The sequence below is a fragment of the Castor canadensis genome, chromosome 11, assembly GCF_047511655.1.
Source record: "Castor canadensis chromosome 11, mCasCan1.hap1v2, whole genome shotgun sequence".
NCBI lineage: Eukaryota > Metazoa > Chordata > Mammalia > Rodentia > Castoridae > Castor > Castor canadensis.
In genome coordinates, this window is record NC_133396.1 from 33,009,114 (window position 1) to 33,036,463 (window position 27,350).

The 27,350-nt window shown below is 48.9% G+C and overlaps 1 protein-coding gene across 21 annotated transcripts in view; it reads left to right on the forward strand.

The window, feature by feature from the left end:
- Positions 1-27,350, forward strand: part of Msi2 (musashi RNA binding protein 2) — a 367,367-nt gene that overhangs the window by 278,681 nt on the left and 61,336 nt on the right. For all 21 annotated transcript variants that reach the window (XM_074046123.1, XM_074046129.1, XM_074046122.1 and 18 more), the window contains one exon: positions 14,621-14,703. In XM_074046123.1, coding sequence (XP_073902224.1) covers positions 14,621-14,703 — 83 coding nt within the window. The remainder of the gene's footprint in view (positions 1-14,620; positions 14,704-27,350) is intronic.

Genomic DNA, 27,350 nt, shown 5'->3' on the forward strand with positions numbered 1-27,350 from the left:
CATTTGTTGTCAACCAACAGCTTGATGTGGTCCTGTCATTATTGTGCTCCACGAAGGGCTTCTTAATGATGAAGGCTGAGGCTGCCCATTTGCCTTTCCTGATGGACTTCAGGCTTCCCCTGGACCCCTAGCTTCTAACTTTAGAACTTGCCTGGGCCTCTTGCTTATAGGAAACCCCTGGTAAGGCCTCTCCCCATGCCCAGCCTCTTTCCCTACCCTCCATCTGCCACAGCCCTTCCAGTCCCAGCTTCCAGTGCTGGTCTTGCTTGCTGTCCAGCCAGGCAGACTATTTCATTATTAAGCGTGGAAAATTGGAAGTACCACCATCAGGCCAGGCTAAAGCAATTCAGAGATCTGGGAACATTTCATGCCTGGATACCTCTGTAATTCCCAGGACAGGGTAGGAAGAGGTTTGGGCAAACCCCTCTGGCCTGGTGGGGGGTGGGGGGGTCGTGTGACCAGGTTTCCATTGGAGATAACAGCAAGGTGGAGTCCAAACACACATCCAAAGCCCTTGGCCTTGGCACCTCAGGGTAGACCCCATTAGAGCCCTTACCTCTGCAGCCAGCACTGATTGATAGCAAAAGTGTTTTTACGTCTCAGCTATGGCCCTCTGTTGCGAGCAGTACTGGGTGCAGAATCCTTGCATAAGAGCTCTTGACAGCTTTGTGCAGGGGTGGTAACGGGAGCTCCAATTATCTCACTTTAATCCTCATGCCAGCCTACAAGGTCAGCATCTTGACTCCTGTTTTGTAGGTTGGGAGACAAGGTCAGGGGGGTTAATGGCTTTCCCCAAAGGACACAACGCAACTTGGGTTCCTAGCACATCCACCAGTCTGAGACTCGAACCCTCCAGGTGGTCAACAAACTCTCCCTGCTGCCCTAAGAAAACATGTAGCTTTTTCTTCCCAGCAAGCTCTTCCTTCCACATGAGCCCTTTTGAGTTGGTGGCACTGAGTGATGTCAGATCCTAGAATGATTTCTTTTAGGAAAAAAATCGACCTTGGGCCACAGGTGAACCCCAGAGAACACTTCTGCCCTGGCTCTGAAGTCCCAGGGTTGCCCATTGATGACCACCCCCCACCCCTCTGAAGAGCTGGTGAAATTGACCCAAGTGCTTCTAATGATCTGCAAACGCATTAATCCTGCTTTCTGTTAATTAACTACATGATAAAACTGGCATTCGTAAGTCGGCGCTTAACACATGTTTTAGCAATTATGTACTTAGTGGTTTGGATTCAGAATGCTAATAGAATAAAATTTTAATGAAGATACGATGCTATGAAAAATGTATTGAAAATCAGAGTTCAGGTATGGTTGCAGATAACACACAGAAAGCGGGGGGCTCGGTCGGAAGGGTGATGCTCCACAAATGCGCTGAGCATTTGGTGTGCTTAGCCCAGAGGTGCCAGAGATTCTGGACCACACACCCAAACATACCTTATTTAGGTTCTCATTTATCTATAGGTTCTACTATGTTAATATGTCATGTGTATTTTAAAACCTACAAAAATAGGAATTTTATAGGATACATTTTCAGTGAGCCATATTTAGAATTTTATTTATTAATAATTAAAGTGATCATTTTAGTGAGAACAATGTAATAGAATATGTTGCTTTTAGAAAAATTCTTGGTTTAATGCTTGGTGGACCTAGCTCTAAGCGTGGGTTCTAAGTTTCCTTTATTTCGATGCTTGGTTTTCAGGCCTAGCATAAGATACACAGATCACAAGATATACAGAGCCCTGTGGAGGAAACACGTTCACAGTGCTAACTAAATCATGCTACTAATTTTCAATCCCATCCTCCAATTATGCAAAGGATTCTGTTGAAATTCAGCTTGTAAATTTCCATCTTCCCTGATGTCAATCAGTTCTTCATGCAAACTAATCAAGTGTTGCTTTTGTATATTTTTAACAAATGGGTTCAAAATTCACTGAAATGTCTCATTTTTAAAAAACGAGTCTTTCCAGCTCCGTTTTCCAGGATTTCAAAGGCTGCAGAGAGAAGCTGACCTAGTTCCATCACTTTAGCAACAAAATCACTTAACAATGGAAATATTTTCCAAACATTGGTTCCTCGGAGGCCTTTCTCTACAGCACCAGCTTGTGCTGAAAAGCAGGTTGTTTTCAGTCCCTTTGCTGTTGCCTGTCCTGGTCAGAGCCCCGTTGGGACCTGATGTGCCTGGTGCAATGTCTTGCTGCAGAGGTCACAGGGTCAGCTGCCATCTTCCTGTGGGCAGTCTGTTCTGTGATTAGCTGCGTGATTTCCCATTCACATTTTCTTTGCTCACTTTAGTGGCGGGCGGGGGGCGCTACATTACTTAAATTCAATCACATAATCTATACGTATTCCCACTGTCACATGGGAGCAGCCATGCTGGACACAGGTGACAAGATGAGGTCTTGGCTTCATTGTAGCTTTCCCTTCATTAGGTTATAAAATACTGTCTAACACAAGTGTCTGTCTGACCTGGGGACACATGAGGGCACCAGGGTCATTTAATGTGTACATTAAATAACAGGGATGCAAAGTGTGGTGACGCATGTCTGTAATCCCAGCTACTTGGGAGGCTGAGGCAGGTGGATGAATCGTTTGAGGCCAGTGTGGACAACAGACAGAGACCCTGTCTCAAATAAATAAGTAAATAATCAAGATTCACTAATACTTATTCTTAGAAGTAAAACAGAAATCAGGAAGTATGCTCTTTTTCTTCTCCGAATGTTTCTTAACCCTGACTGCACATCTGAATCGTATGGTGCGATTTTGAACATAGTTGAAATCTAACTTTCAATTCTGAGGATGGAACCTAGACATCAGTCTTGTTTAAAAAAATAATAATAGGTCGAACAAGCGGCGGGGTTGGGGGGGGGAACACACCTGTAATCCCAGCTACTAAGGAGGCAGAGATTAGGAGGATTGAGGTTTGAGGTTTAAGTCCAGCCTGGGCAAAGAGTTAGCAAGACCCCCATCTCAACAAATAAGCCAGGTGTGCTGGTGTTCTTCTCTAATCCCAGCTATGGGGGATTGGGGGTGGATACATAGGTAGGAGGATCTCGGTTTGAAGCCAGCCCCAGGCAAAAGTGCAAAACCCTATCTGAAAAATAACTAAATTGAAAAAGGACTGGAGGCATGACTCATATGGTACAGTACCTGCCTAGCAAGAGTGAAGTTGCTAGTTCAAACCCCTGTATCACCAAAAAAAAAAGTTTTTCTTTCCTAAGTGATTCTTGAGAGAATCACTGTTCCAGACTAGTGCTTCTTAAATTTTAATTTGCATAAAAATCACCTGGGGAGCTTGTTAAAATGCAGGTTCAGGTTCAGTGGGTCCCTGGTAGGGCCTGAGAGTTAGCATTTGCAACCTGGTAGTACTGGTGAGTGGAGAGCCCTGAGTTGCAACCAGCAGCAAGACTCCTGCCCCTAGCCCCCTCCACCAGCCCCCTCAGTTCCCCCTCTGCACCCCAGGTTGCCTCTGGGGAGCTGGGGAGCAGCTCTCTGCATCTTCCAGCAGTGCTGCCATCCTTGCCAGGCTGCTGGGAAAGCTCTGGCCTCCAGATGTCAAAAACGGCTCCTGAACAGCCAGAAAAACAAAATGAAGTAGGCCAATCCCGCCCAGCAGTGCGTATCCAGTGCAGAGACCTCGACAGAGGCAGCTGCCCACAGCCTCAGGCAGGCTCCAGACAGCACAGCACCGGGGTCAGGGAGAAACAGGCAGCAGTGACCCTGGGCAGGGTGTGGAGGGCGTGGCCAGCACAAGCCAGGCTCTGTCACTTGAGACCATTCTGCCACCATACCTCCTGATGCAATTCTTGACAGCAGTGAAAAACAGCTTCCAAGCAATGTTTTTTTGATGGAGTTCTCGAACCTTATCTGGGGACAGAAACTTTTCTGAGCATGAGCCCATGAAGGAGTGGACATGTGGAGGTGGCTGATGGGGACACAAGTAAGTTGAGGTGGCCAGTGCAGGGCATGGCACTCAAAGATGCCACGTTAGATGATTGTTTTTTGCCCAAATGGATGCACTGTACAGTCTTTTAAGTCAAGGAGATGGCATAGAGTTGACCCTGTGACTTGTTTTACCTCTCTTTGTTCTGAATCTTGTTCTCACCGAGATAACTGGTAAAAAAACAGTGTGGGCAGCTCTTTCCCCCAGACAGACAAGGCAAATGAATTTTAATAAGTGAGTTTGGGGGCAGAGGCAAAAGGTCAGCATATGTGGAGATTGAGGTTAGCATAGGAGAGAGGCCTTAACAAGTCTAATTTGACAGGTGGGAGTGGGGGCAATTAGCCCCTCACAGGTAGAGAGTGTTTTTAAGCAATCCTACAGGCTACTGAGGTGGATTTTATTATTTTTGTCCCCCAGAGAAGGATACTGAGGGTCAGAACGGTTGAATTATTTGCTCAGAGTCACACAGGCAGCCATTGCTAAAGGTCTTATCTGCCATTTTCCACCGCACTCAGTGGGGACATTTAGAGTAGACTGGAACTCCCTTTTACCTTCCAGGGTGAGGCTGGAGAATGACTGTGAGGAAAGGTCACAGATGGGAAACCTGCTCTTTGGAGGCGTGGACAGGGAGCCATTCCAAACACCTCCCCATCTCCCCCTGAGCCCAAAAAGCCCAGGGGTGAGAACCCAGGGCCCCTCTCCCGAAGCTGCCCCAGGCTCTGTGATTCCCAGAGCTCCAGCTGCGCGCCCAACCTCAGCCTCCTCCCACCCCACTGGGCGCGCACCACAGTCCTGGCGCTTTCTGCCGGGGTCCTGATCCCAGCCAGTTGTCTAGCGATTTAATTTGGTGAATTTACCACTGCGTCCCAGAGTTTATATTGGCACTTAACAGCAGTAATATGTGTCTCTCTCGCCAAGAACTATTTTCCCGACCAAGATGGAACACCACACACAAAAAATAGGTTTGTGAACTAATCTGCCGCCCTGACAAGTGTCATTCACAGAATCACTGCCATGGAGCACGCTCAGAATTAAATGAGGTTGGGGCGTCTGGCCTGGACCACAGGTGCCTTTTCCCTCTCAGCTAACAAGAGCCTGGATGAGACACCCTTCCCCCGCAGCCGCAGGCACTTTCAAATCGCACCATCGGTATTCGTGGCAGATTCCTCTCTCTGGTTGGAAGTCTCTATGTCTCCTCCTGCCCCTTCTGAACCTCTCTCCTCTTCTCTCCATCTCTCTCTCTCTGTCTCTCTCTCTGTCTCTGTGTGTGTGTGTGTGTCTCTCTCTCTCTCTCTCTCTCTCTCTCTCTCTCTCTCTCTCTCTCACTTTCCGACCTCCTCTTCTTCCTGGGTGATTTGAGGACCATCACCACCACTCCTCTGTCCTTACTCGTAACAGCAATCCGTACACCTGTGTGGTGTCACAGACTCAGGGAGGTGCCCCCACCACCAGTTTAAAAAAATCTTGTCTCCTAGCCCATGAAATTCTTAATAACAGTTTGATTCAGGTGAACCATGAGTTCCTCCAGAAAGTGGAAACAGGGTCTGTCCTTCACTCTTCAGTGTGAACCGGTTTCTGCCCCTGCCCTCGTAGATCTGCCAAACTTGAGGGATCTGCCACCCTGAAGGGATTGTCAGAGGCTTCTTAAAAACAGCCTTGGTTTCCTGCAAATTTTCTTGTAGAAAGTTCTAGGTTGTCCATTTGGCTCCCTCTGAATTGGGAAACTCGACAGAATCAGACATCTAGATTACCAGAGCCCTGGGTAAAAATGCAGATTCTTGGAACACGCTATAGAGACCCCACTGGGAGACGGGCAGCTCTTCCCCCATCACAGTACTCTGCAGCAGGACCACACCCAGAAAGCTGGTTAGGAACACAGTTCACTTTCACCCCCAACTTAGTTTAAGGTCCTCAGATCATGGTGGCCATATGAAAAGAAAACACTTGTATCTGAATCCTCCTGAGACACTTGCTGGTTCATCATTGGCCCGTGACTTTCAGGAGGTTTGTCTTCACATTTCAAGGTCACACGTTGGCCAAAGCATTCTGTAGCTGAAAAGGAAAGAAAGTACCTTTCCAGTTGAGAAATTGGCTCCCCTCTGGCAATGCCGCCCACGTAGCTTCATATTAATTTAGGGAATTCAGTCTTGTGCAGTTCCACAGAGCTAGATTGGAAATCTGATAGCTCCATTTTGGTTATCTGGTCCCCTACACACCTGAGACCACTCCCCTCCCCTTACTCAACCCTCCCTCACCAGCCCCCAAAGGTGGCAAGCAAGGCGCAGGTGTGAGCTGGCTTACTAAGTCACTGTCTCCTTCTGATGAAGTGGCATGAGGAATAAAGGAGGCTGGCGACCGTTCACACTGATCTCTTCCCTGCCTGTGCGAGAGCCACTTGTAATTCCCCACAGCCCGGCCGGCTCTGCAAGGCAGAAAGAAATATGACCAGGCAAGTTGAGAAAATAAATTAAACTAAGTGTCAACTTTTCTTGTTTCTTTCCTCATTATTAAGAGATGGAATGGGGCTCGTTTATCAAGCAGGGGGAGAAATTAATTGACACGGCTTTAATATCATGATGTCTGGCGTGTCTGGTCACATTCCTTCATTTTTTGGAAAGGCATTTTATTATAGTTTACAGCAACCAGCTGCCAACTTCTGGTGTAAATGAGGAAGCAGGTGCATGAAGGATGCCACAATGGAAGGGCTGCAGTGCCACCCAGAAGGGAACACGGCAGGGAGAAGGACTCAGTCAGAAGGAGCCCCAAAAGGAGACCGCTTGTTGGCTCAAAGGAGGGAGGAAGAAGGGTGGTGGGGAGGAAAGGGACTGTGCCAGGAGGGGCTGTCTGCTGCCCCTCCAATCCATCACAAGCTTCTTTGGTGACCACAGGGGAGGGTGGTAGCCAGTGCCTGCCTCAACTGGCCTCCTGGCCTGGAACTCTTCATTCTGGGCAGCTCATTCAGCCCGAGGCTGTCTACTGTGCAGCATTGATCAGCGTACCTGTCCTTATCTTTGTTAAGAAGGCCAGAGCAGTAAGCGAGTGAGCACCTCTCTGTTTTCCCCCAGGGCAGCTGACTCATTGCAGAGTCACTTTCCTGCAAAGTGACACTGGGAGCATCACCCTTGGTAACCCGGCTCCACTTGGGGCAAGTCTATGGTTGGAGTCAGGGAGGGTCCAGAGAAGTCCCTCACCTTGTGCCCATCCTGGATTTGACTGACTCAGGAGCTCCTTCCATGTTTTTCCATGTAAATGTCCTCGTGTGCCTCTGCAGATCTCAGTACCCGCGAGCCTGTAACTTCCTGCCTTCCCTGCCTTCTGCTGGGTTGTGAGCTTGAGCAGCTCTTACCAATTTTGTAGGGAAATGAGACAGGGCAGGCTCCAGGGCTAGGTTGTAGGACACATTAAGAATCCACAAGTTTGACATAGTTCACCTCAATAGGAAGAAGTGGGCTGCGGTGGGGAGAACACAGTGTTCCACCTGGACCTTGATTCTTCATCTGTGAAGTGGGAGCAGTAGGGTGAAGACTGAGTTGATGAAGGCTGCTAACAAGTACAGATTAGCTTTTGCTCTTTGTCGTTTATTATGCAGAATACAGACTGCTCATAAATGACCACTGTGGATGCCAGATAGGAGACAAACCATAGGAATCCTGGGCCTGGCTGGTGGGAAATGACTTTCCTGCCCTACTGAGGCGCACATTAGCTTTTGAGTGTGAAAGCAGACCCACCCTGCTGTCACCTCAGCCCTACCCACTGCCTGATGTCTGGAAATGCCCAGGAAACCCTAATGGCAGCTCAGACTGGAATTCACTAAGTCAGGGTGTCATGCAGTGAGAAGTTCCACGTGGCAATCAGTAATCAGAAATGTAGTTTCTTTTAGAAAGAAAGCTTGATTTTTTTTTTTTTCTTGGAACTGATCAATTTGAATTGTGTCTTTGTCAGGGCAAACTGAAGACATGCAAAGCCACTCCTGACCCTGCTAAGCTTTTGTGCCTACTGCTCTGTTCTTCTTGCCAAACAAGCCCCAGGGGAACCTCAGACCTTCTCCATTTAGGGTCACAGGACAGTTGATTTGACAGACCTATTGTATCCCATTACAAGTGGTGCAGGAATATTCTAGTTGAAGAGGGGGGGCAGTCTGAGGTGTAATGATGGTGGACACACAGCCAACTGAGAGTGGACTCTCTGTGAAACATGCAGACCACCGTGTCTCCTGGCCAGCCCTGCTCCCCTCTCTGAGCCACATGGCCACCCAAAGCTCTGTCTTTCCACATGGATCCAAAGACAGACTGACAACTTGCTCCAGAAGAGTAGGGTGGGCTTGGGAAAGAGGGACTCCTGGGTTCAGCTTCTGCTCTGGTTGAGTGGCCATGTCTCAGTGGACAGATAAGTCACTTAGCTGTGAAGAACAGTTGAGCACAGGGACAGTGGAGGAGCCTGCCTTGCTTCCTACCAGGTTACCTTGGGGACAAGGTACAATGAGGTATGAGAACCATTTTCAAACCAGAAAGTTCCTCCCATGCCTATGCCCAAGAGACTCATATTTATGCTGTAAGCAATCCACAGACATCAGTGCTTACCCTAACCCTGCTTATTAGCAGGAAAGGGAGGCTGCATGAGATATAAATATTCTTGTATACACATACCTTAAATTCCTCATAGGATACTCAGAATAAATTTGGTAATCTAGAGGGAAGGTTTCCCTCCCTTTTTTCTCTACTAACCAAGTTGTTAAGTCATGCATTGTATTGATTTCCACAGACAACCCATTAGGCCCTATGTGATGGCCTATTAGTGTTCATTGACCTATATGATAAGAGAAGAAATTATTTTTGAGGCTAGGAGGAGGCTGTTCCCATCTTTCCCTTCCTGACCTAAAAAGTTTCTCTGTAAGTTGATTGTCAGATATTCCTCACTGACCGCATTTAGAGCAGGTCATTTTAATTTTAAGGTATCTTGTTTTTAGGTTTCCATTCTTTTGTGTGTGTGTGTGTGTGTGTGTGTGTGTGTGTGTGTGTGTGTGTGTGTGTGTGTGTGTAGCTTTGTATTATTCCAATGAATATTCAGTTTGTTCATTTGAATAAAAGAGGGAAAGAAGGTTTGCCTGTTAAATGCTTATCTCTTAAATAGAGCTTACTTGTTAGTTTCCAGTAATAGCTTCATTCAAGAGAATGCTAGAGTTTCGTTTTTAAATGAGCCCTGTCAACTACTACCTTACTTAACATCCATTTTGAAATCCTTTTGTGTCTGAGATTGACCTTACCACCTTCTTTGTCAAGGTTCTGCAGTCCCTGGAGCCCCTCAGAAGTTTGGGGTGCAGTTAAGGTGGGGACCTTCAGAGAGGCTGGGCAGGTGCCAGTGAGATGTCAGTTTGTTGTCCTCCAAGCTTCATTCCTTTAACACCTGCTCCTGTGAGCTGTCAGTTCCTGGGGCTCGTCTCCATTCTTAACGGTGGCTAGAGTGAGTTTAAACACATAGGAAAGAGGGTCTCTAACTCCAGGAAGGCACCTTGGCTCCAAGAGAGATGAGAAACAGAGCAGAGGACATTCACAGGGGCTTCCCAGAGGTTTCTTGATGGAGTGTGAGCCTGCCTGGATTCACCATGAACCGCAGGCTTCATCCTGGCAGGGACCAGGCAGAACCCCCAGTTTTGCCTGCTTTGAGAGCCCAGGGAGCCCAAGAACCTCTCCAGGGGTACGTAGTTCATTATTTAGCCCTTGCTCTTCACCAAGGATAATTGTCTGTTATGCCTTAGTTTGATGGGCCTCATGAGACACCATTTCTGATTCATTTGGGAGAGTACGGGGGGAGAGGGATGGTCATCATTATCTGCCTCCCCAGCCCTCCCAAGGTTCGTGTTGAGGCTGCACATACAGCAGATTGTTCAAAAGACTATGATGTCTTGAAAATGTTATGCAAAACCAGACACAAAAGGACAAATGCTGTCTGGTTATACTTACATGAGGCACCTAGAACAGGCAAATTCGTAGAGATACACGGTGAAGTAGAGGTTCATGGGGACTGTAGGGGGGGAGATGACAGTTATTGTTTAATAGAGATCATTTCCATTTTGGATGATGAAAAACATCTGGAGATGGATGATGGTAAAGGCTGTACAACCTTGTGAGTGTCCTTCAGGGCACTGCATTATACACTTTAGAAGGACTAAGGTGGTAAATTTTATGTTATGTATATTTTACCATCATGAAATTTTATTTCAAAAAAAAAAAAAAAGACTACAATGCCAAGAAGGGAATTTTCTACTTACTACCCATCTCCCTCCCAATTTCTGACACGATTATTGGTCCTCCTCTTCATTTATTTGGGGGGGGGGCACGTTGCTCACCACTGAGTTGTTATTCAGTGGAGATGATAATGCACCCATGAGATAAAAATGATTATATGTTAAGGAATAACACTTATTGATAATTAAGTGTTTCATTGCTTCTTTGCTTCCCCAAATGGAATAAATAAATATTTTAGACATAATCAAGTTTGTTTTCTGTATTCGGGCCAAACAGACAAGGATGTTAAAGTGATATAGATCTTTAAAATACTGCAAATGAGTCTTGACATTGCTGAATTGTTATGCATCCAGGGTACATAGGCTTGAAATCCAGTCTATCTCCTTTAATCAGGAAAATCATTTTTGTGATACTCGCATTTTGAGTCCTGCGGGGTTAGGGAAGGAACCCACAGGGAGAGTATCTGAGTTAGAATCTGATATGATTCAGGGAGGCCTGCCCTGCCCTTCCCCTGCAGAAGCCTGCATTTTAATTCCTGCCTCCTGGCTCTGCCACCCTCCCTTCTGTCTCTGCTTAGTGGCACAGAGTGGGAAATTGGGGAAGCAGAGGGTCCTGGATGGGAGGCAGCCTCGAGTTCAAACAGCGATTTGTATAGCATACCAGGAAGGAGCCGGGTGGCTGCAGAAATGTAGCTTCTGTGGTGGAGAGCTCCATCCTGGTCCTGTGGCACCTTGACTCATCCTGGCCTCCATTCTAGGATCAAGTGCACATGCTTATCTGCAAGGGCGCTGCAGGCAAGCTGTCCTCTGACTCACAGAGTTGTACCGTTTGCTGGCACTGCCTTCACCTTTTTCTGATAGCCAGCGTGGGCTTTGGCCATTTGTCCCTGCTGTCAGGCCTTCTGTCTAGAGTGGTATGACCCCACTAGAGGGTGCTCCCATTCCCACCACCACCACCGTGGGGCTGCCAAAACCTGTCCCTCATTACGTGAAGATCCTATGGCTGGCATTATAAATCGCCACAAACTTGGAGCCTCTAAAACCACAGAAATTAAATCTTACAGTTCTGGAGGCCAAGACTGTGCTCCCTCCAGAAGTTCTGTGGGCCAGTCTTTCCTGCCCCTTCCAGTTCCCTCTAGTCCTTGGTTTGTGGCTTTGTCACTCCATTCTTTGGCTACCTCTGCCCTCACATGCCTTCTTCTCTGTGTTTCAGTCTTGCTCTGCTTTCTCTTATGAGGATACCCATCATTGGACATAGGACCCATTCTAAATCCAGAATGGTCTCTTCTCTGGATCTTTAACTTAATTACATATGCAAAAACCCTTTTCCAGATATGACCACATTCTTGGGTTTTACAGATCTATATTTGTAGGGCCACTGTTTGACCACTCACCCTAACTAGCTGAAGGGACACTCAAACTGGCCCACCTGTTTATGTTTTATTTGCAAGGTACCTAGGTTTGAGACCAGGCCTGCAGGTGGGGGTGGGGGGGTGGCTTCAAAGATAGATGAGACCCACTGGCTAGAAGAAAGAGACATGAGAGAGAGGTAAAGTCTATGCAGGGGAGCGGGGGGGTCCTCTGACTGGAGCCTGTTAGAGAATGAACTGTGCAAAAGGCTTGTTAAGCTCCACATCCTCCAGTGCAGGGCACCTGTGCGAGCGGTCACTGTGGAATTTGGGGCCGTATCAGTCTTGAGCCACAGCAGTGACTGAAGTGGATTAGCAAAGATGCTCAGACCCTGGAGACACCAAAGTAGCTCACTGAGTCATTCACTCAGCGTGTAGTGTGTGCTATGGGCCTCTTTCCTCCCAGGGACCCACCGAGCATGAGACCCTGGCCCTGCCCTTGTCCAGAGCCCACTGAAGTCGGTGCTGACCCCTTCCTCCCCAGTTAATGGTGATGCCCTTCCCTCCCAGTGGACCTTTAGAAGGGTGCTGAGTCTTCATCCCTCTTGTAGGGCCAAACAAGGTCTGGGCTGCCAGGGGTGGATAGGAAGAAGGGGACAAACCAAAGAGACACAGGTCCCTGTGAACACCCTCCCAACCTGCGCTTCCTAAAACACGCTCCAATAGGGTGAGTTGAACATCCTTAGTCAAAGGTGTTTCAGGAAGTGAGGGGAGCAAATATTAAAACCCAAGAGAGATGCTTTGGGCCCTGCCTCTGGATGTGGCTGTCATCCAGCTCTGCAGGAACAAGGGCCAAGAAAACACTCAAAAGAGAGGGACCTGGACACACTATAGCTTTCTCTTTAGGTTTAAGAAGCATGTGTGGTGGAGGGGGGCATATAAACCTAGTGGAAAGTCTTTTGTGGGGGGAAGGGCTCGGTCTTATTTCAATTATCACATCTCATACCTACTTCAGACCTCAGAGGTAACCAGGGACCCAGCTTTTGCCCAGTGACACTGAGAAACTTGCCAGCTTTGAGCACCTGCAGCCCAGGTTCCTGTCCTTCTTAGGGTATGTCTGATACCTGCCTTATGTGTCTATAATGGGCGAGGCTGTGCGTTCTGTGAACACTGGTCCAGTATTTGGTGCATGGTAATGAATGACTGCATTTGTGTGGTGGTCCTAGCCCTCTTGTTTTACTGTAGCTGTTTGAGAGCAAGGAGTGGCCTTCTTTTCTTGAAGAATCTTCTAGAGCCTGCAGGAACTGTGTTGTAAGAGCTCTAGGTGTCAACACCCTGGTCCCTGATATTCCTTAGGTGGTGGTAGAGTTTATAGATAAGCCAGAAGGGACTCAAAGGATTCCCTCTTGACCTTGAGTTGCTGGGACCCAGAGTAGACACAGACGCTTGAAAAGGAGGCATTTATATCTCAGTCATTGACAGGAAACACTGGTAATCATAATAGAAAAACAGCCATTCTGATTTTTGTCTTCCCATTTGGTGTGCCCAACTTTGGCTAGAGGTTCATGTCTTTGGGGAGAAGAACGTTTTAGTCAGTTGGGTCTGTATAACAAAGTGCCATGGCTTATGAGCAGCAGGAGTTTCTCACAGTTCTGGAGGCTAGAGGTCAGCGGTCAGGATGCCAGCCTGATCAGTTCTGGTGAGGGCTTGCTTCCTGACTTGGAGACAGTCGCTTTCTTATTATATTATTATTCTTATATTATTATTATTATTTTTTTATTATTATTATTATTATTATTATTATTATTGGCAGAGAGAGAAAAAGCAAGCTATGTGGTGGCTTTTTATAAGGGCATGCATCCCAGGCACAAGGGCTCCATCCTCATGACTGAATCACCTCCTAAAGGCCCCACTTCCTAATACCATGGCACTGGGGGTAGGATTTCAACATATGAATCTGGGGGGGAGGGGGACAGGTGAGGCATAAAACAAACAGTCCATAGCAGAGAGCCTTGGGAGTCCTGATCTGTGGTGTGATCTAAGGTGTGACTTGGTGTCCAATTGCCCCATCTTAACTTTTAGGTGCAAAATACAAGGTTCAGAGAGAGGACTAGATTCCCCAGGTACCCATCGCTATCTGGTCAGAACTGGAGCCCAGGCGCTAGCCTCACTGGTGCATGTGCACCTTTGTCTGTGTCCCCTCCCGTGTTAGCCTCACTAACACTGCAGCTGCCTTCTATGAGAGGTGGGGTGTGTCCTGTGTGGGGGTCCACCTGGTACTGCAGTGATTACTGAGTTGGGGTCACAGATAGGGCCACGTGCTAGAAATGCCATTGGTGGTGGGAAGAGAAGAAAGGGGACAGGGCAGGAGGGTGGAGAGAGGCACTCAGGATGCTGAGCAGTGGTCGCCTGCCAAAATTCTTCAGTGTGGCTTGTGTAGCAAAGCCAGTCTCCAGCCGAGTAAATACAGTGGATAACTGACGGGCTGACAGCAGGCATCAGACAGTCTTAAACTGCCCCAAATCCACAGCACTTTTGAAGCAGCAGTAGAAAAGGGATGCCTGCGCAGAACAGAGGCCTATGACTTTTAATAGTTTCTTCCAGGCCTCAGGATGTCCTGATGAGGTATTAGAGGAAGTAATTCAGGAAGAAAAGGACAAATAACTGCCTCCGTCTGGAGGCCGACCCTAGGGCTGTCCATTCCAGCTCGCGGAAAGGGCCAGCATGGCCCTGCAGTGATCCGCAAGGCTCTCGTTAGCCCACCCTTCTGCCTTCCCGCACAGAGCTGCGGGGCTCTGACCCTTGTAAATAACAGACAAGTAAAATTCTTGTTTGCTTCCGGGCAACTGTAAGCCACACAGTACCCGCTGCATGTGAGTGAAATCATGAATGCTTTCTTACTGGGAAAGGGTGTTGCATACAAATTAGACTCGTTGCCTGGAAATCAAGGCCCTCCCCGAGACCTGCCCACCTTCTTCCAGATCAGGAACCTCTCATGACTGCACACTGTCAATGAAAATCAGGCAGCCCTTCAAGAACCAAACTCACCCTTCCTCTCTCTGTTTTCTCTTTTTCCTTTAGGGTTTGGCTTTGTCACTTTCGAGAATGAAGATGTTGTGGAGAAAGTCTGTGAGATTCATTTCCATGAAATCAATAATAAAATGGTAAGTCCCCTTCCCCCCATGTGTACAGCCCTGCCTTGCAGACAGCTGTGGCCCCAACCTCGTGTGTGCCATGGGCAAGAGTGGGCATGAGGGCTAGACTCTCCAGGATCAGCCCTGGGAATGGTAGCCATTGTGTACAATACAAAGTATCAAATGGTGAGTGTCTTCAGCTTGGTGAGCCACACAACTGCTCTGAATTGTGGGGCAAAAGTATCCATAGGCCACCTGAATCAGTGGGACTGTGTTTCAAAAAAGTTTTGTTTATGGACACTAACATTTTAATCTCATGTAAGTTTCAGGGGTCACAATTTTTCTGCCATTAAACCCAGCATGTTAGGCAAGCACTCTACCATTGTGCTATATACCCAGCCCATAAAACATTCTTTCTTTAACCATTTAAAAAATTTAAAAATTATGCCAGGTGTCAGTGGCTGTAATCCTAGCTACTTGGAAGACTGTAATCCTAGCTACTTGGAAGACTGAGATCAGGAGGCTCACATTCGAGGCCAGTCCTGGAAAATAGTTTGGGAGACCCTATTTCTAAAATAACCAGAACAAAATGAGCTGGAGGTAGGGCCCAAGCGGTAGCACAGTTGTGAAGTGTCAAACCCCAGCCCCCCGACCCTGCCCCCCTGCAAAAAATGTAAAAGCTATTTTTAACTCTTGGATGTCACAGAAATAGTCAGGGGGACTGGATGTAGACTATGGGAATCATAGTTTTCTGACCCCTGGTTTCAGATAAGCTTTTGATGTTTAGCTTTTGAGGAGTGTATCCTAGATAGGAAGGTTACAAATTGTTTCTCTTGGGCCTTCCTGTGTAATTAACATTCCCCCCTTATCATAAATCATATATTTTCTACCTTCATGATCCGCTGCTTCCTTCCTTCCCTTTGACTCTTTCAAGTTCTCCTTCCTGCCAGCACAGCCTCAAGGAGGGCAGGTATGGCTTATTTCACTTCGGGGGAGCCAGAGTGGCCTCCCAGAGAAGTGGCCACCAGAGGGCGCCATGCTGTGTGCTGTATGTGCCTACTCCACTCAAGGTCTCACACTCCTCTCAAATTGAACAGGGGTTGAGAACCCTCTTCTTTTTTTTTTTTTTTGGTTCCAGAAAAACGAGAGTTTGACAGGTGTTTCTGGAGCCATCCACAGGTCCTCTGGAGCACAAACATTTTTGTTGGCCAGCAGAGCCTCCAGCCCCGAAAGAAGAGGACGGGCAAATTTGTGTTTCAATCGCAGCTGTGACTTTGATATTTTCTCCTTTTGTCAAAACATCCCTTGCTTCTGAAGCATGCATTCAGATATGCATTGTATATTGGTCTGATATGTGTTCACCAACTTTAAATTCAATAATAGAGCTTTTAGTGTGGATAAGATCAAAGCAATCTGCTTAGCATGTGGTGCTACAGGCCTGATTCAATATTTGACTTGCTAATTTTTTCCCAGGGCACTAAAATAATATTGTTCATATTGTTCCTAGCATCATATGCATCTGAAATGAAAATACTCTTTCTTCGCATACTGTATGTTGGAGGCATCCGCACAGGCATTGAAACGGTACAGGGGAGCTAAGTGTAGGAATAAAACAGGTCCCTTTGTAGGCTTTGTCTGCCCTCCAAATGCCATTGCCTTCCCATTGGTACCCCCTTCTCTCTCTCTCTCTCTCTCTCTCTCTCTCTCTCTGTAGGTCACTATTGCTATTTTTAAAACCAGAGAGATGGAGGACTTACACCTGTAGCCAGCGCCCAGATGCCCTGTTTATCCTAGCCAGAGTGTGCTTCTGATGGGCTCTGTAGAAGGCTGCCTTAGCAGCAGGGAATGGGAGGGGCAGCAGAGTGCCGGTAGACACCCTTCCCATCCTGATGGGGCTTAATGGTTCATGAGGAAAGGCCCAATGCAGGCTAGATGCAGGCACCTCAGATGCAAATGTCCAGCCTTTGTTATTAGTGACTTAGAAACAAGCCTGGGACATGAGTAAGGAAGGGCTTTATCCTCCTCACTGTTCCAGTTGGGAAACTGAGGCCAGGGATCTGCCCCAGAGCTACCCAGATGGCAAAGGAGCATAGGTATTGAGCTGACTGACCGACCCATGAGCTGTATAGACAGCTGCCTGAGCTTGGGTTGGGGGAGGGAAGCACCCAGATGACCCAGGGTACAACCAGGGGATAGAATTTCAGAAAGACAACCCATAGGCTGGCTGGAAGATAGAGAGGTTGGCAGCCATTTTCCCAGGGCCTTTCCCATTTATCAAGGCCTTCTCTTCTACCCAGGTGTATGCTAAGTTTGACACGTGCAGGTATGACTCTGGTGTGAGAGGTGCTGTTTTCTTATGAATCGGGGGCTGGTACCTCTTCTTTAAGAGACAAGCAAAAATGGAAGTAGAAAAGAAGAGGAAGAAATGAGAGCAGAGTAGTTAGGATCCCAGGCTTTGGAGGTGTTGGTCCAGGTTCCCAGCCCAGCCCACCAGTTACGAGCTCACAGGGATAAGTTTCCTGGATGGGGACCTGGGGAGCTCACTGAGCTCCAGTAAAGCAGGTCTAATGGTGCCACTTCCCTGGGCTATTGGGAGGTTGGGTACAATGCCGTGAGCTAAGTGCCTGCTCTGGGGCACAGGCTTCAATGAGCACTAGGGCTTGCCATAGTCGACACCACTGTCTTAGAAAGCCCTTCCTCCAGCCAGCTCCCCCTGCTCTGAAGAAGGGTAGGATTTAAAGGAGGTTGGTAGAAGAACCTGGCATCCTGAATTGCTTTGCATTCTCTCCTGGGACTCAAAGACAGGAAATGTTGTATGGGCAGAATTCGAATGAGAGATTTGGAAAGACTGAGAACTCGGAGACTGCCAAACAGGAGGCTGCTAGGACGTACAGAGGAGCATTTGCTACATTGACCATGCTGTAAAACTGGAAAGGCTGATCTCCAACCCTAGCCACCTCCCTGGGCTTTGGCAGGAGCCAGTGGGTAGCGGTGCCCCCACATCACGCCTACAGCTACCAATTTCTCACATCCAGAGATCAGATGGCTCTCTTCACCCAGGAGTCACAGAGAAAAGACTCGCATCCAGGACTTCTGATTCATTCACATGTGCCTGGCACTTAGTGGACTGTGTGAATAACCATGGAAGGACTCAGTAAGGGACCAAGGAACTGTGAGGCCTGTCACAGTTCCCAAAGTCATCTGATTTGGTTGGTGAATCTCTTGGACATCTAAAAAAATGGGGCCTGTCACCACCCAGAGAGCCAGAGTAGGCCTGAGTACTGCTGCCTGTAGAGAAGCTGGGATCATAGAAATACCATCCCTCGCTTCCATTTGGGCCCTGCCTTAAAGGATATGTCTCCAAGGTGGGGCAGGGGGTGGCCAGAAAAAGCCAGCATGGCACCTTCTCATACAGACAGCTAAGAATTTTGGTTGCTAAGCACTTGCTTTGTGCAGCTTACCTCATTTGGTTGTCACATTCCATCTGATGTAGGAATTAATTATTAATTATTCCCATCTTACAGATAGGCAAGGCAGAGATGTAGCGTCTTGTCCTAGATCACACAGTCAGCAAGTGGCAGCCCCAGAATTCAAGGCCAGAAAGCTGTACTCTAGAGCACACAGTTGTATCAGGAGGCCCCTCTCTGGGCCAAAAGGGAAGGAGTGTCCTTCCTTCCATAGCCATTTGGTTGTAACCCATTTTGTTCCTTGATCTCCTAGGGCAAGAGGGGACAGGCTCCTTTGGGACTAGATTCCTGGCTAGGGAGACGGTCCAAGTTTGGGTTAAGAGTTTTAGTCAGTCACAAATCCAAGTCTTTCCTCCACTGCCTAGAGGCAGGTGTGCAGCAGGCTTGGGGGTGGGATAGGAAGTAACTAGCTGTCACCTGAGCTCCAGACCCAACCCTCAAAGCTGAGACTCAGTCCCAACCAGAACAGAATGCAGGCATGACTCTCTGTCAATAAACACACAGAAGCACACGTGGAATCGCCTCGTGACCCTCTGAAGAGGGGCTCCACTCTGGCCACTCTGCCACCCCCACATGGGTGCAGCTAATAATGCCTCCCACAGTGCCCCCTGATTGAAGCAGCCCCTGAGCAGCAGGGACACTTGCTGATTAGTCGCCAGAGCCCAGCCTCCAAGCAGCTTCCCGAGGAGCCAGGCAGCTGCAGGGAGGTGGAAATTGACAAAGAGCCAGTTCCAGGTTTCCTCAGAGGCCTGATGCAGCCCCACCTCAAAATGATGTCTGGGACAAAAAGCCACCTCACTGGGTGAGAACTTAGGGTACAGTTTGACAGGTCCCTGGGTAGGGCCTTTTCCTAGACCTTGTTGAACACAAGGGAATCAGTGTTTATAGACACCATCTTCCTTCTTCACTGACATACCAAGTAGGGGTCCTGATCCCATTTTGCAGAGAGCCACTGGAACTCATAGCAAAGGAGGGACTTCCATGGTGGGACAGGTGCTAGTGGCAGCACTGGGATTTGAACCTGTACCATTCTGACCCCAAATCCTATATTGATAGAACTATGTCTTGCTGCTAACTTAGACATATCCAATATTTGAAAAATTTAATCTTACTTATTCCTTTAAGGTGGTCGGATTTACGGAAATTGACTAAGCAAGTCCTGGGTACAGCCCATGTCTTGGAATGAAAGGAGCCTCGACCCCAGCAGAGTGTAGACATGTCCCCACAGCCAGGCAGACTCTGCGAGCTGGATAAGGATGCAGAATCTCAGGGCCCACCCCATGTCTCCCAAGTCAGGATCTGTGTGCTGACAGGTCCCCGGTGATTTGTGTGCACATTAAAGTCTGAGAAGCACCAGACGAGAATCACTGCTAATGATAGATAACGTGAGAGCTTGGGTCATAAATCGTCCATCCAGCACCTGGAAGGGAGAGGCGCGTGGAGCTGGGACAAATCTGGCCTGACGGCCTGCCACCCACAGGCCAGGCTAGTGCCGTCAGCACCACCCCTCACTCCCTTTATGGTCAGAGACCAGCTATCCCCAAGATAGCACCCAGGGCCAGGATTCCGCCATGTACCCGCATGCCCTTCCCCCAGATGGTCATAGAAAGAGTGTCAGGCACACCTAAGGGATGCCCATGTCCTTATCCCCAAGTTGGAACCTGCTGGGTCATTTACAGGCACCAAGAGCTTGGAATCCAAGCCTGAGTCCCAGGTCCTGTGCCACTGGTTACTCTGTGACTACTGGTGAATCCCCCACCTGGCTGCACCTGCTTCTTCCTCTGCAAAATGGAAAGGCTTTTGCAGTTCATATAAAGCTCCCCATCCCTGGGGTCTCCCCTGCTTTGTGGTCAGGTGTGCAATCTGGAAGACTGGCAAGAACCAGCCCTCCTGAAAACCCCTTCTGTGACAGCAAGTGACCTCCATTTGTCCTGAGCCAGGGGCCAAGCTTTCTGTAAAGGGCCAGATAGTAAATATTTGAGGCTTTGAGGACCATATGGTCTCTGTCACAGCTATTCAATGCTGCCATTGTAGCCAAACACAGCCACAGACAATATGTAAATGAGCGGGCGTGGCTGTGTTCAAATAAAACCTCATTTATGAAAACAGGCAGCAGCCAGCTGGATTTGGCCTGTAGGCCTTTTCCACACACCCCCTAAACTAAGCTAGGTTGGAGCAGGCCAGGTTTGGGTGCTGCTTTGTCTCCTTGCACCTATGGAGAGGTTTTTGGAGATCAGCCAGGTTCACTACTGAATAGTGCTTTTTGAGGGGAAAAGAGAAGACAGGGTGCCCAGAACAGCCCCAGTTTGGGATAGCAGTCTATGGAAGGCATCAGTGCCTCATTCTTAGGGGAGCCCCCAGCACAGAGTAGGGGAAAAATAAAGCAAAGGTCAGAATGAGGTGCTGTCAACCCCATAGGCGTTCTGGCAGAAGGAGCCACAAACCCTCCCACTGAACACTCCACTGCTACATACTGGCTTCCTATCTTGGGCAAGTTAATTTCTGTGCCTGGCTCCGCCTCCTATAAAAAGGAACATGCAGGTGCCCCTACCTTGGGGAGGGTGGTAACTTAGTACTTATACTGGGCTTGGAACAGAACCACGATGTAGCACACTGAATCAGAGGAATAGATCCTTTTAATATCATCATCTTTCTAAGAGTCATTTTGATTGAGCAGTTCTCAGGGAAGGAGGTCCTTGACAAGGACTGACATGCAGGATTGGGTCCTGAGTCAGAGAGGGGAGGTGAGGTGGCCGCTCAGTGCTTCTGGTTGGAGGTGGTTGCAGAGGAGAGGCACACATCCTCCAAACAGAACAGGAGGGTCCTAAGATGAGATTTTCTTAGGTCCCTGGAAAGCTGAGTCTGACCCTTCAGCTGAATCATCCTTTAGGGAGGTTTGGGAAAATCCACTTCTAAGAGCAAAGCTTGGCGTGGTCTCAGGCCCACCCCCCTTCAGCTCAGGGCACACCTGGGGAGTCCAGCTTCAAAACAGGCTCTGAGGGCTGGCTGAGTGGCCCAAGTGGTAGAGTGCCTGCCTAGCAAACATGAAGCCCTGAGTTCAAATTCCAGTACCACCATAAACAAAAACACAACAAAACAAAAAACAGGCTCTGAGGAGCAAGATGCAGGAGATGAAACAGGAGAGACCTTGTCCTCTAGGACTCTGGATCACAGGGCTGGGCCAAACCATTCACAGAGCCTCCCTCAGGCTAGGGTGGGCATCTTGGGCTCTATCCCTGGCACAGTGCCTGGTGGCGGGGCTCACAGTTCCTCTTCCAGCTGCTCCTCCTCATCCCCAAAGACTAAAAGCTCGGTCTGGAACCAGCCCAAAAGTGAGGGAGGGGGGTGGGAGATGTGGGCGGACTGACTGGGCTTCTGTGTTCACGATCCTATTTGTAGCATCATTCTCACTCGTAAGCTAATTTTAGCCATCCATTCTGCTTCTGTTGCCATTTATAAAATGAGAATGTCAAATGCAATATTAAACAAGCAGGATGAAGGCAAAAAAGGAAATGCCAGAGAGGCATTTAATAAACGAATCCCGTGTTTACGGGGGAGAGGGAGAGATCCTGCCCCACGCACCACACACGCACGTGTGCACATGCCGTTTGTGTACAGGCTCTGCTAATGACAGCACAGTTGATTGGTGCATTGGGGGAGGCCTGAGGATGAGGGGGTGGGGGTGAGGTTCGGTGGTAAATGTGTTGCTGTTTAGGCAGAAGTAATCTGGCCTGCAAGGAGGTGGCCTTCTGGTTGTGTGAGTTCTGTCAGGTTTGCCCTTCATCTGTCCTCTGGCAAGGTTGGTGCAGGGAGGGCTGCACCTCTGGGTTTTTCCATTGGCATGGCCTCCACCCATGGGGTATGGGGTGCAGAGCACAGAGGCCATGGAAGGGACTTCCCCTCCTCTTCTGCCTCTTCCCTGGGCCTGGAGTTTTGTCCTGGGTTCTTCCTATGACCTCTTCTTAACAGCTGCTCCACCCAGCATCCAGGGAAGTTCAAGCTATTATTCAAGCCACACCCTCCATTCTCTCTCTCTCTCTCTCTTTGCTAAATGAATTTAAGTGAGGCCCACTTCAGGGTTTGGCAGAGCCCACCTTGGACTGGGGTAGACAGCAGGATTTGAATACCTGCTGGAGACTGAGGTTCCTTTTCACTTTGAAGTGCCCTTGCAGGTGCCCAGAAAGAAAGAACAGCTGCTGCCACTGCCATCAGCTTTTTCCTCAAATAGTGCAGCCTGTGAGCTCCCTGAGCACACCTTGCTGATGAATGCAGAAAGAAAGGGACAACGTGCCCGGGCCCCCCCCCCCCTCCGCCGCTGAGGGGGGAAGTGGAGGTGATGTTAGGGACAGGGCTAGGCCGTGGGGGGAGGGGTGGCTGTTCTCACTTGCTCTTTGGGATTTAAGTGAACACAGGTGTGAACAGGCTTTATCACTTTAAAAGGTACTCACCTGGGCTCAGGTGGAGCAGGGTAAAGTGTGACTCAACCAACCTTATCTAAGATAAGTACTTTGTAGGATTAGCTCACGACAGCCTCATGGGGTAAGTACTGCTGTCACTCTGTCTTACAGATGAGAATGCTGAGCTCAGAGATATTAGCTGCTCTCAGCTCCAAGAGCAGGCAGGTGGGGCAGATTTAAAACTGGGAGCCTTGACCACTAGATGTAACTGTGGTGTGACACACGAAGCCCCTTCCTGCCCCAGAGCCAGGCCAGGGTGGGGGCTACAGCTATTAGGTTGCATGTCTAAGGTGGCATTGGAGGCCAACTTTCTCCACCCATTGCCAGAACTCTGAGAATCTCTGAGCAAAAAGCCCCATCCCCCTGTAATCTCCTCTGTCCACACCCAGCCCTGCCTGCTAAATAGTAGATGCTTAATATTACTGTTTTATGACCTACTTCACCTTGCCATCACTGATTTTAATAAAACACTGAGCAGAGGAAACTGTGGATGAAATTAATTCTGTAAGTGGTGAGGAAATTAATTCTGGAAGCTAGAGTCAAATAACTTTGTAAAAGAAATAGCATCTGACTGGGTCTGGAGGGCTGGAGAGGCAGGGAGGGAGGGGCTGGAAGGGCAAGACCTAAAGGAGGGAGCAGGGTTTTGAAGTTGAGGGACCTGTGATTAGATCCTGGCCATGCTTTGTGAGCATGGGCAGGTTACTCCTCAGCTAGTACTTCCCTTGTCAGCAAGGGAGCTGGCTGATAAGGCTGTCTCTCAGAGGAAATGAGGCCTCAGTGCAGTGAGGGCATTGAGAGCAGTGGACATTGAGCACTCCTGTGTGCTGGGCCTGGCACTTGATCTCCATTATGTGTATGTGTTATGTAATCTTTGAAAATATCTTACATGCTGTGTATGTACACACCCAGAGGAATGTTGTCACTGCCTGGATCATGGGGAGTGCTCGGTAAGCACTGTGCTCCTTCCTCTCCAGAGTAATTCTACTGAGTCAGCACTGTAAATCTGATAGCGGGTCCCCTGAAGGCAGATGGTCCTGGTGGCCAACTTTACCCCCTGGGCTGGCATTTTCATTGCAGTTTGTGGTAACCTCCTCCACAGTTGGCATGGTGGGTTCCATGTCCTTTTGAGGACCTCTTCGCAGTTGAACAAGGCAAGGTACCTCTGGTGCTTGGCCCCAGATCTTTTCCGAGTCTTGGTTATGAATCTGCAGGAGCCCCCCTAAAGGATCTTTCTTTCTGTGGAGTCCCCAGGGAGGCTTATGAGGGCAGTGATGAGGAGGAAGGAGGGGGCGTGTGGTCTCTGGAGGTAGGGCTCACGCACTCCTGCCTGATATAGAGGTCTGTGTGGCTGTTGGATTCTGGGAAAGACCCTGAGTCTTTGCCTGGGTGTGTCATCTCCCCTTCCTTTTGCTGACTCTCTGGATGGTACTCAGGGCCTGATGCCAGAGGCGGTGGTCACTCAAGCTTCACAAAGCAGTGTCACTGGCGCCATGTTCACTAGCTTCACCAGAACTGTCTGGGGAGAAGCTGTGCCAGGCTACTCCTGGAGCATATAGGGTCTGTCAGGAAACTCCATACAAGGATAGGTACCCACTGTGGAAACCACAAGACAGCCTGAGCCATCTGTTCCCAACCACTTCCTACCAGCCAGCCAGCCAGACGGTCAAGGTTGATGTCTGCGCACTGGGGGCTTTTATCCTTTGAAACAGGTCTGTCTGCTTGGAGGAACAAAGAGTTTCTAATGTGACTTGTTGGTGGTGAGGAATGAGGGCTATCACACACCGGCCTCTTCAGGCCACACAGGGCCCTCTTGTCCAGGATGGTTCAGCAAGGCCATAGGTACAGGGCTTGGGTTTCCCTCTGGCCCCAGCACTCCATGCTGACTGGGGCTGTTGTATAGCAAGCTGGGGAAACAAAAGCCTTTTCACTCCCCAAAGCATGGCTTCCTTCTCATACTGACCCGTTCTCCCCAAAGACACCCAGTTGTGAGCTTGGACTAAAGCAGCTACTCAGAGTGAGCTACAGTGAATCTGTCTCCATAGAAGCTCTGTCACCTTCCCCAAAAGTCATGGCATCCTGTTCCCCCTCCCCAACCCTCAAGAGAGGGTGCTGCACAAGGTATGCTCCCCCTGTCGTGGCCTTGGCTGTAGACAGACCTGGGTTCAAATCTCAGCCCCATAACACATGTAACTGAGTCTGTATCTGAAATACAGGTCTCAGTTTCCTGTCCTAGAACATGGATATAGCCAGGTACAGAGACATACTTCTGTCATCCTAATCACATATTGTGACAAAGGACATCATTGGGTCCATTGACAAGATAGGAATATGGAAGGTAACGTATCATATCTATGCTGAATGTCCTGAGATTGGTAACTATGGTCATGTAAAATGCCCTCATGTTTAGGAAATAAGCCATAGTGCATGCAGCTTGTTGTCAAGAGGGGGAAAATGTACCTATAGATGCAGCAGTGGGGGTAAGTGTGCACACATGCTAAGGCAAAGGGGACAAAGTGCTAGCCATGAACACAAGTGTTCCTTAGGCTGTCTTTACAACTTTTCTGTAAGTTTGAAATTGCTTCTAAATAACAGGTTAGAAACAAGCAAACCTCACAGTTGCCTTGGATACTGGTGAGAAGCACCGTTACCCATCCACCCACACCCACACCCATGCCTCTCAACAAGCAGCTTGCGGAAGGACAGAGTGACCCAACAAAGTTCATGAGGCCCTTGCCGTGTCCTCTATGGGAACTTGCTGCAGGCCCGGTTGTCCCAGGGGTAAAGGGCTCTTGTTAGGTCCTTAATCCGAAGCCCTAACTGCGGGGACCCACGGAAACCATACCCTCTCCTCCCACGCCAGTTTGTCAAGGAAAGCAGCGCATTTAGAGAATGAAAATTCAAAACAAGTCCCATCTATACTTGGGGATTGGCACATCCCTGTTATTTGGCCCCGTCATAGGGCTGTTTTGTGGCTTTGCCAACAAAAACTGTGGGGTTTAGAAACAGAGGCCTAGTCTTTGTGGTGTGGTCACCACGTGATCTCTGGGGCCTCTTATAAGCACAAGTCCATATGCAATATCCTGTTCCGTTCCTTGCCCTGCCATCTTCAGCTGCCATTTAAAACAGTGGCAGGAGCAGCCATCCTGACAGTGGTTGATGGCAGAGACTCAGGGTTAGACTTGGAGATGCTCCATCCTCTAAACGTACTCTCCAGGTTGCCCTGTGGAAGCACTTTGGGAGGGCTTTTTTCTCTGTCTGTGGCTGTTGTGGGGGCCCTAGAGTATGGTATGAAAACAGCCGGAGCAAGAGGCTTGGTCACTACAAGAACCACCTCCATTTTCTTTCTGACGACCACAGAGAGCCACGCAGGCATCTGGGGCAGCAATGGAAGGTTGCTCCCGTGCCCTGCCCTCTTCCCTATGGGAACAGCTGCCTTTAATGGTCTCATGTGGTAGGTGTCTCGGCTCCTATGATCATGGCCTCCCAGCATTCCTCTCCTACAGTGGCTTTAGGTTGGCCCACTGGACCCAGTAGAGAATGGCAGAAGTGTGTCCCAAGGCCAAATTAGGAGGAGCCTTCCGGCTTCAGCTTCAGTAACTTGGAATGCTCATGTTTGGGACACAGTCACCATACTGTGGAAGGACCACATGGCCTGGAGAAACCATGGGTGGCACCCCCACAACAGTCTTGGACTGAGCCCAGCTGAGCCCTAGTCAACTCACAAAACCATGGGAAGAATGGTCAGTGGTTGCCTGAAGCCACTACAGTTGGAGATAGTCACTGTACCACAGTTTGATTTCTTTAACATGATATGTGGCCACATGACCTAAGTCCATGACCAGGGCCAAGGAGGTTGGTTTTCCCACTTGGGTTCTGGCTCTATCTCTAGTTATCATGCCAGGCTCTCTGGCTTGCGCGGGACCCAGGGAAGGAGAACCAGGGAGGATGACCCCAATGCAGGCTAGCTCCACACTGAGAAGTGACAAGCCCAGAGGTGGCAAGGGGCAATTCAGTGGGTGATTGCTTGCATTTCTCTTTGTTGAACAAGACAGCCACTTCATCAACAGAGGCAGACTTGTGTTGTTTATCAGTGTGTCCCCCAAAGCCTAGCTCTCAGCAGGCACATCAGGTTCCTCCACATTGCTGAATTAACTAACCTGAATGTGCAGGAGCAGGGGGGCTGTGTGGGCAGGCATTTTGGTCCTGAGAAATCTTTCAAAAAGCCTTCAGCACAGGTCAGGCCAAGCCAGACTCCCTGCTGTGTCTGCTGCCTCTCCTTGTCGCTCAAATGCCCAGGATAGGCTGGGGTCCTGAGAGTGCATATGTCACGGCCCCTGGCCTTGGGGAGCACTCACTGTTGACACAGCAGGCGGTTGACAGAGCTCATGTGGTAGGTGCTGCCCAAAACACCACTAGCAAAGACAGAGCAGAATTAAACAGCTGCCAGCCCTGTTTAGTACGAGGAAGAGTGGGTGGGTTTGTTTAAAACACTCCCATTACAGTCAGTTAACCTTTATGTTCCCTAAATGAAAATTGTATAAACCTGAAATTTTCGTTGATCAGGTTGCCTAGGAACAGGCAGCAGGTTTTCATAAGACAATGCCATAGATTGTCACCGATAGGGCTATTAGGAAGTGAGCTGGTTAGCGGTATTGTTCCCCATCCGGGTGTCAGTGTTAGGTAATTATCTGCCGGCCCAGGCAGGACCTGCCCATGTTCCTGGGCTGGGGCAAGTTTTATGTAAATGACATTT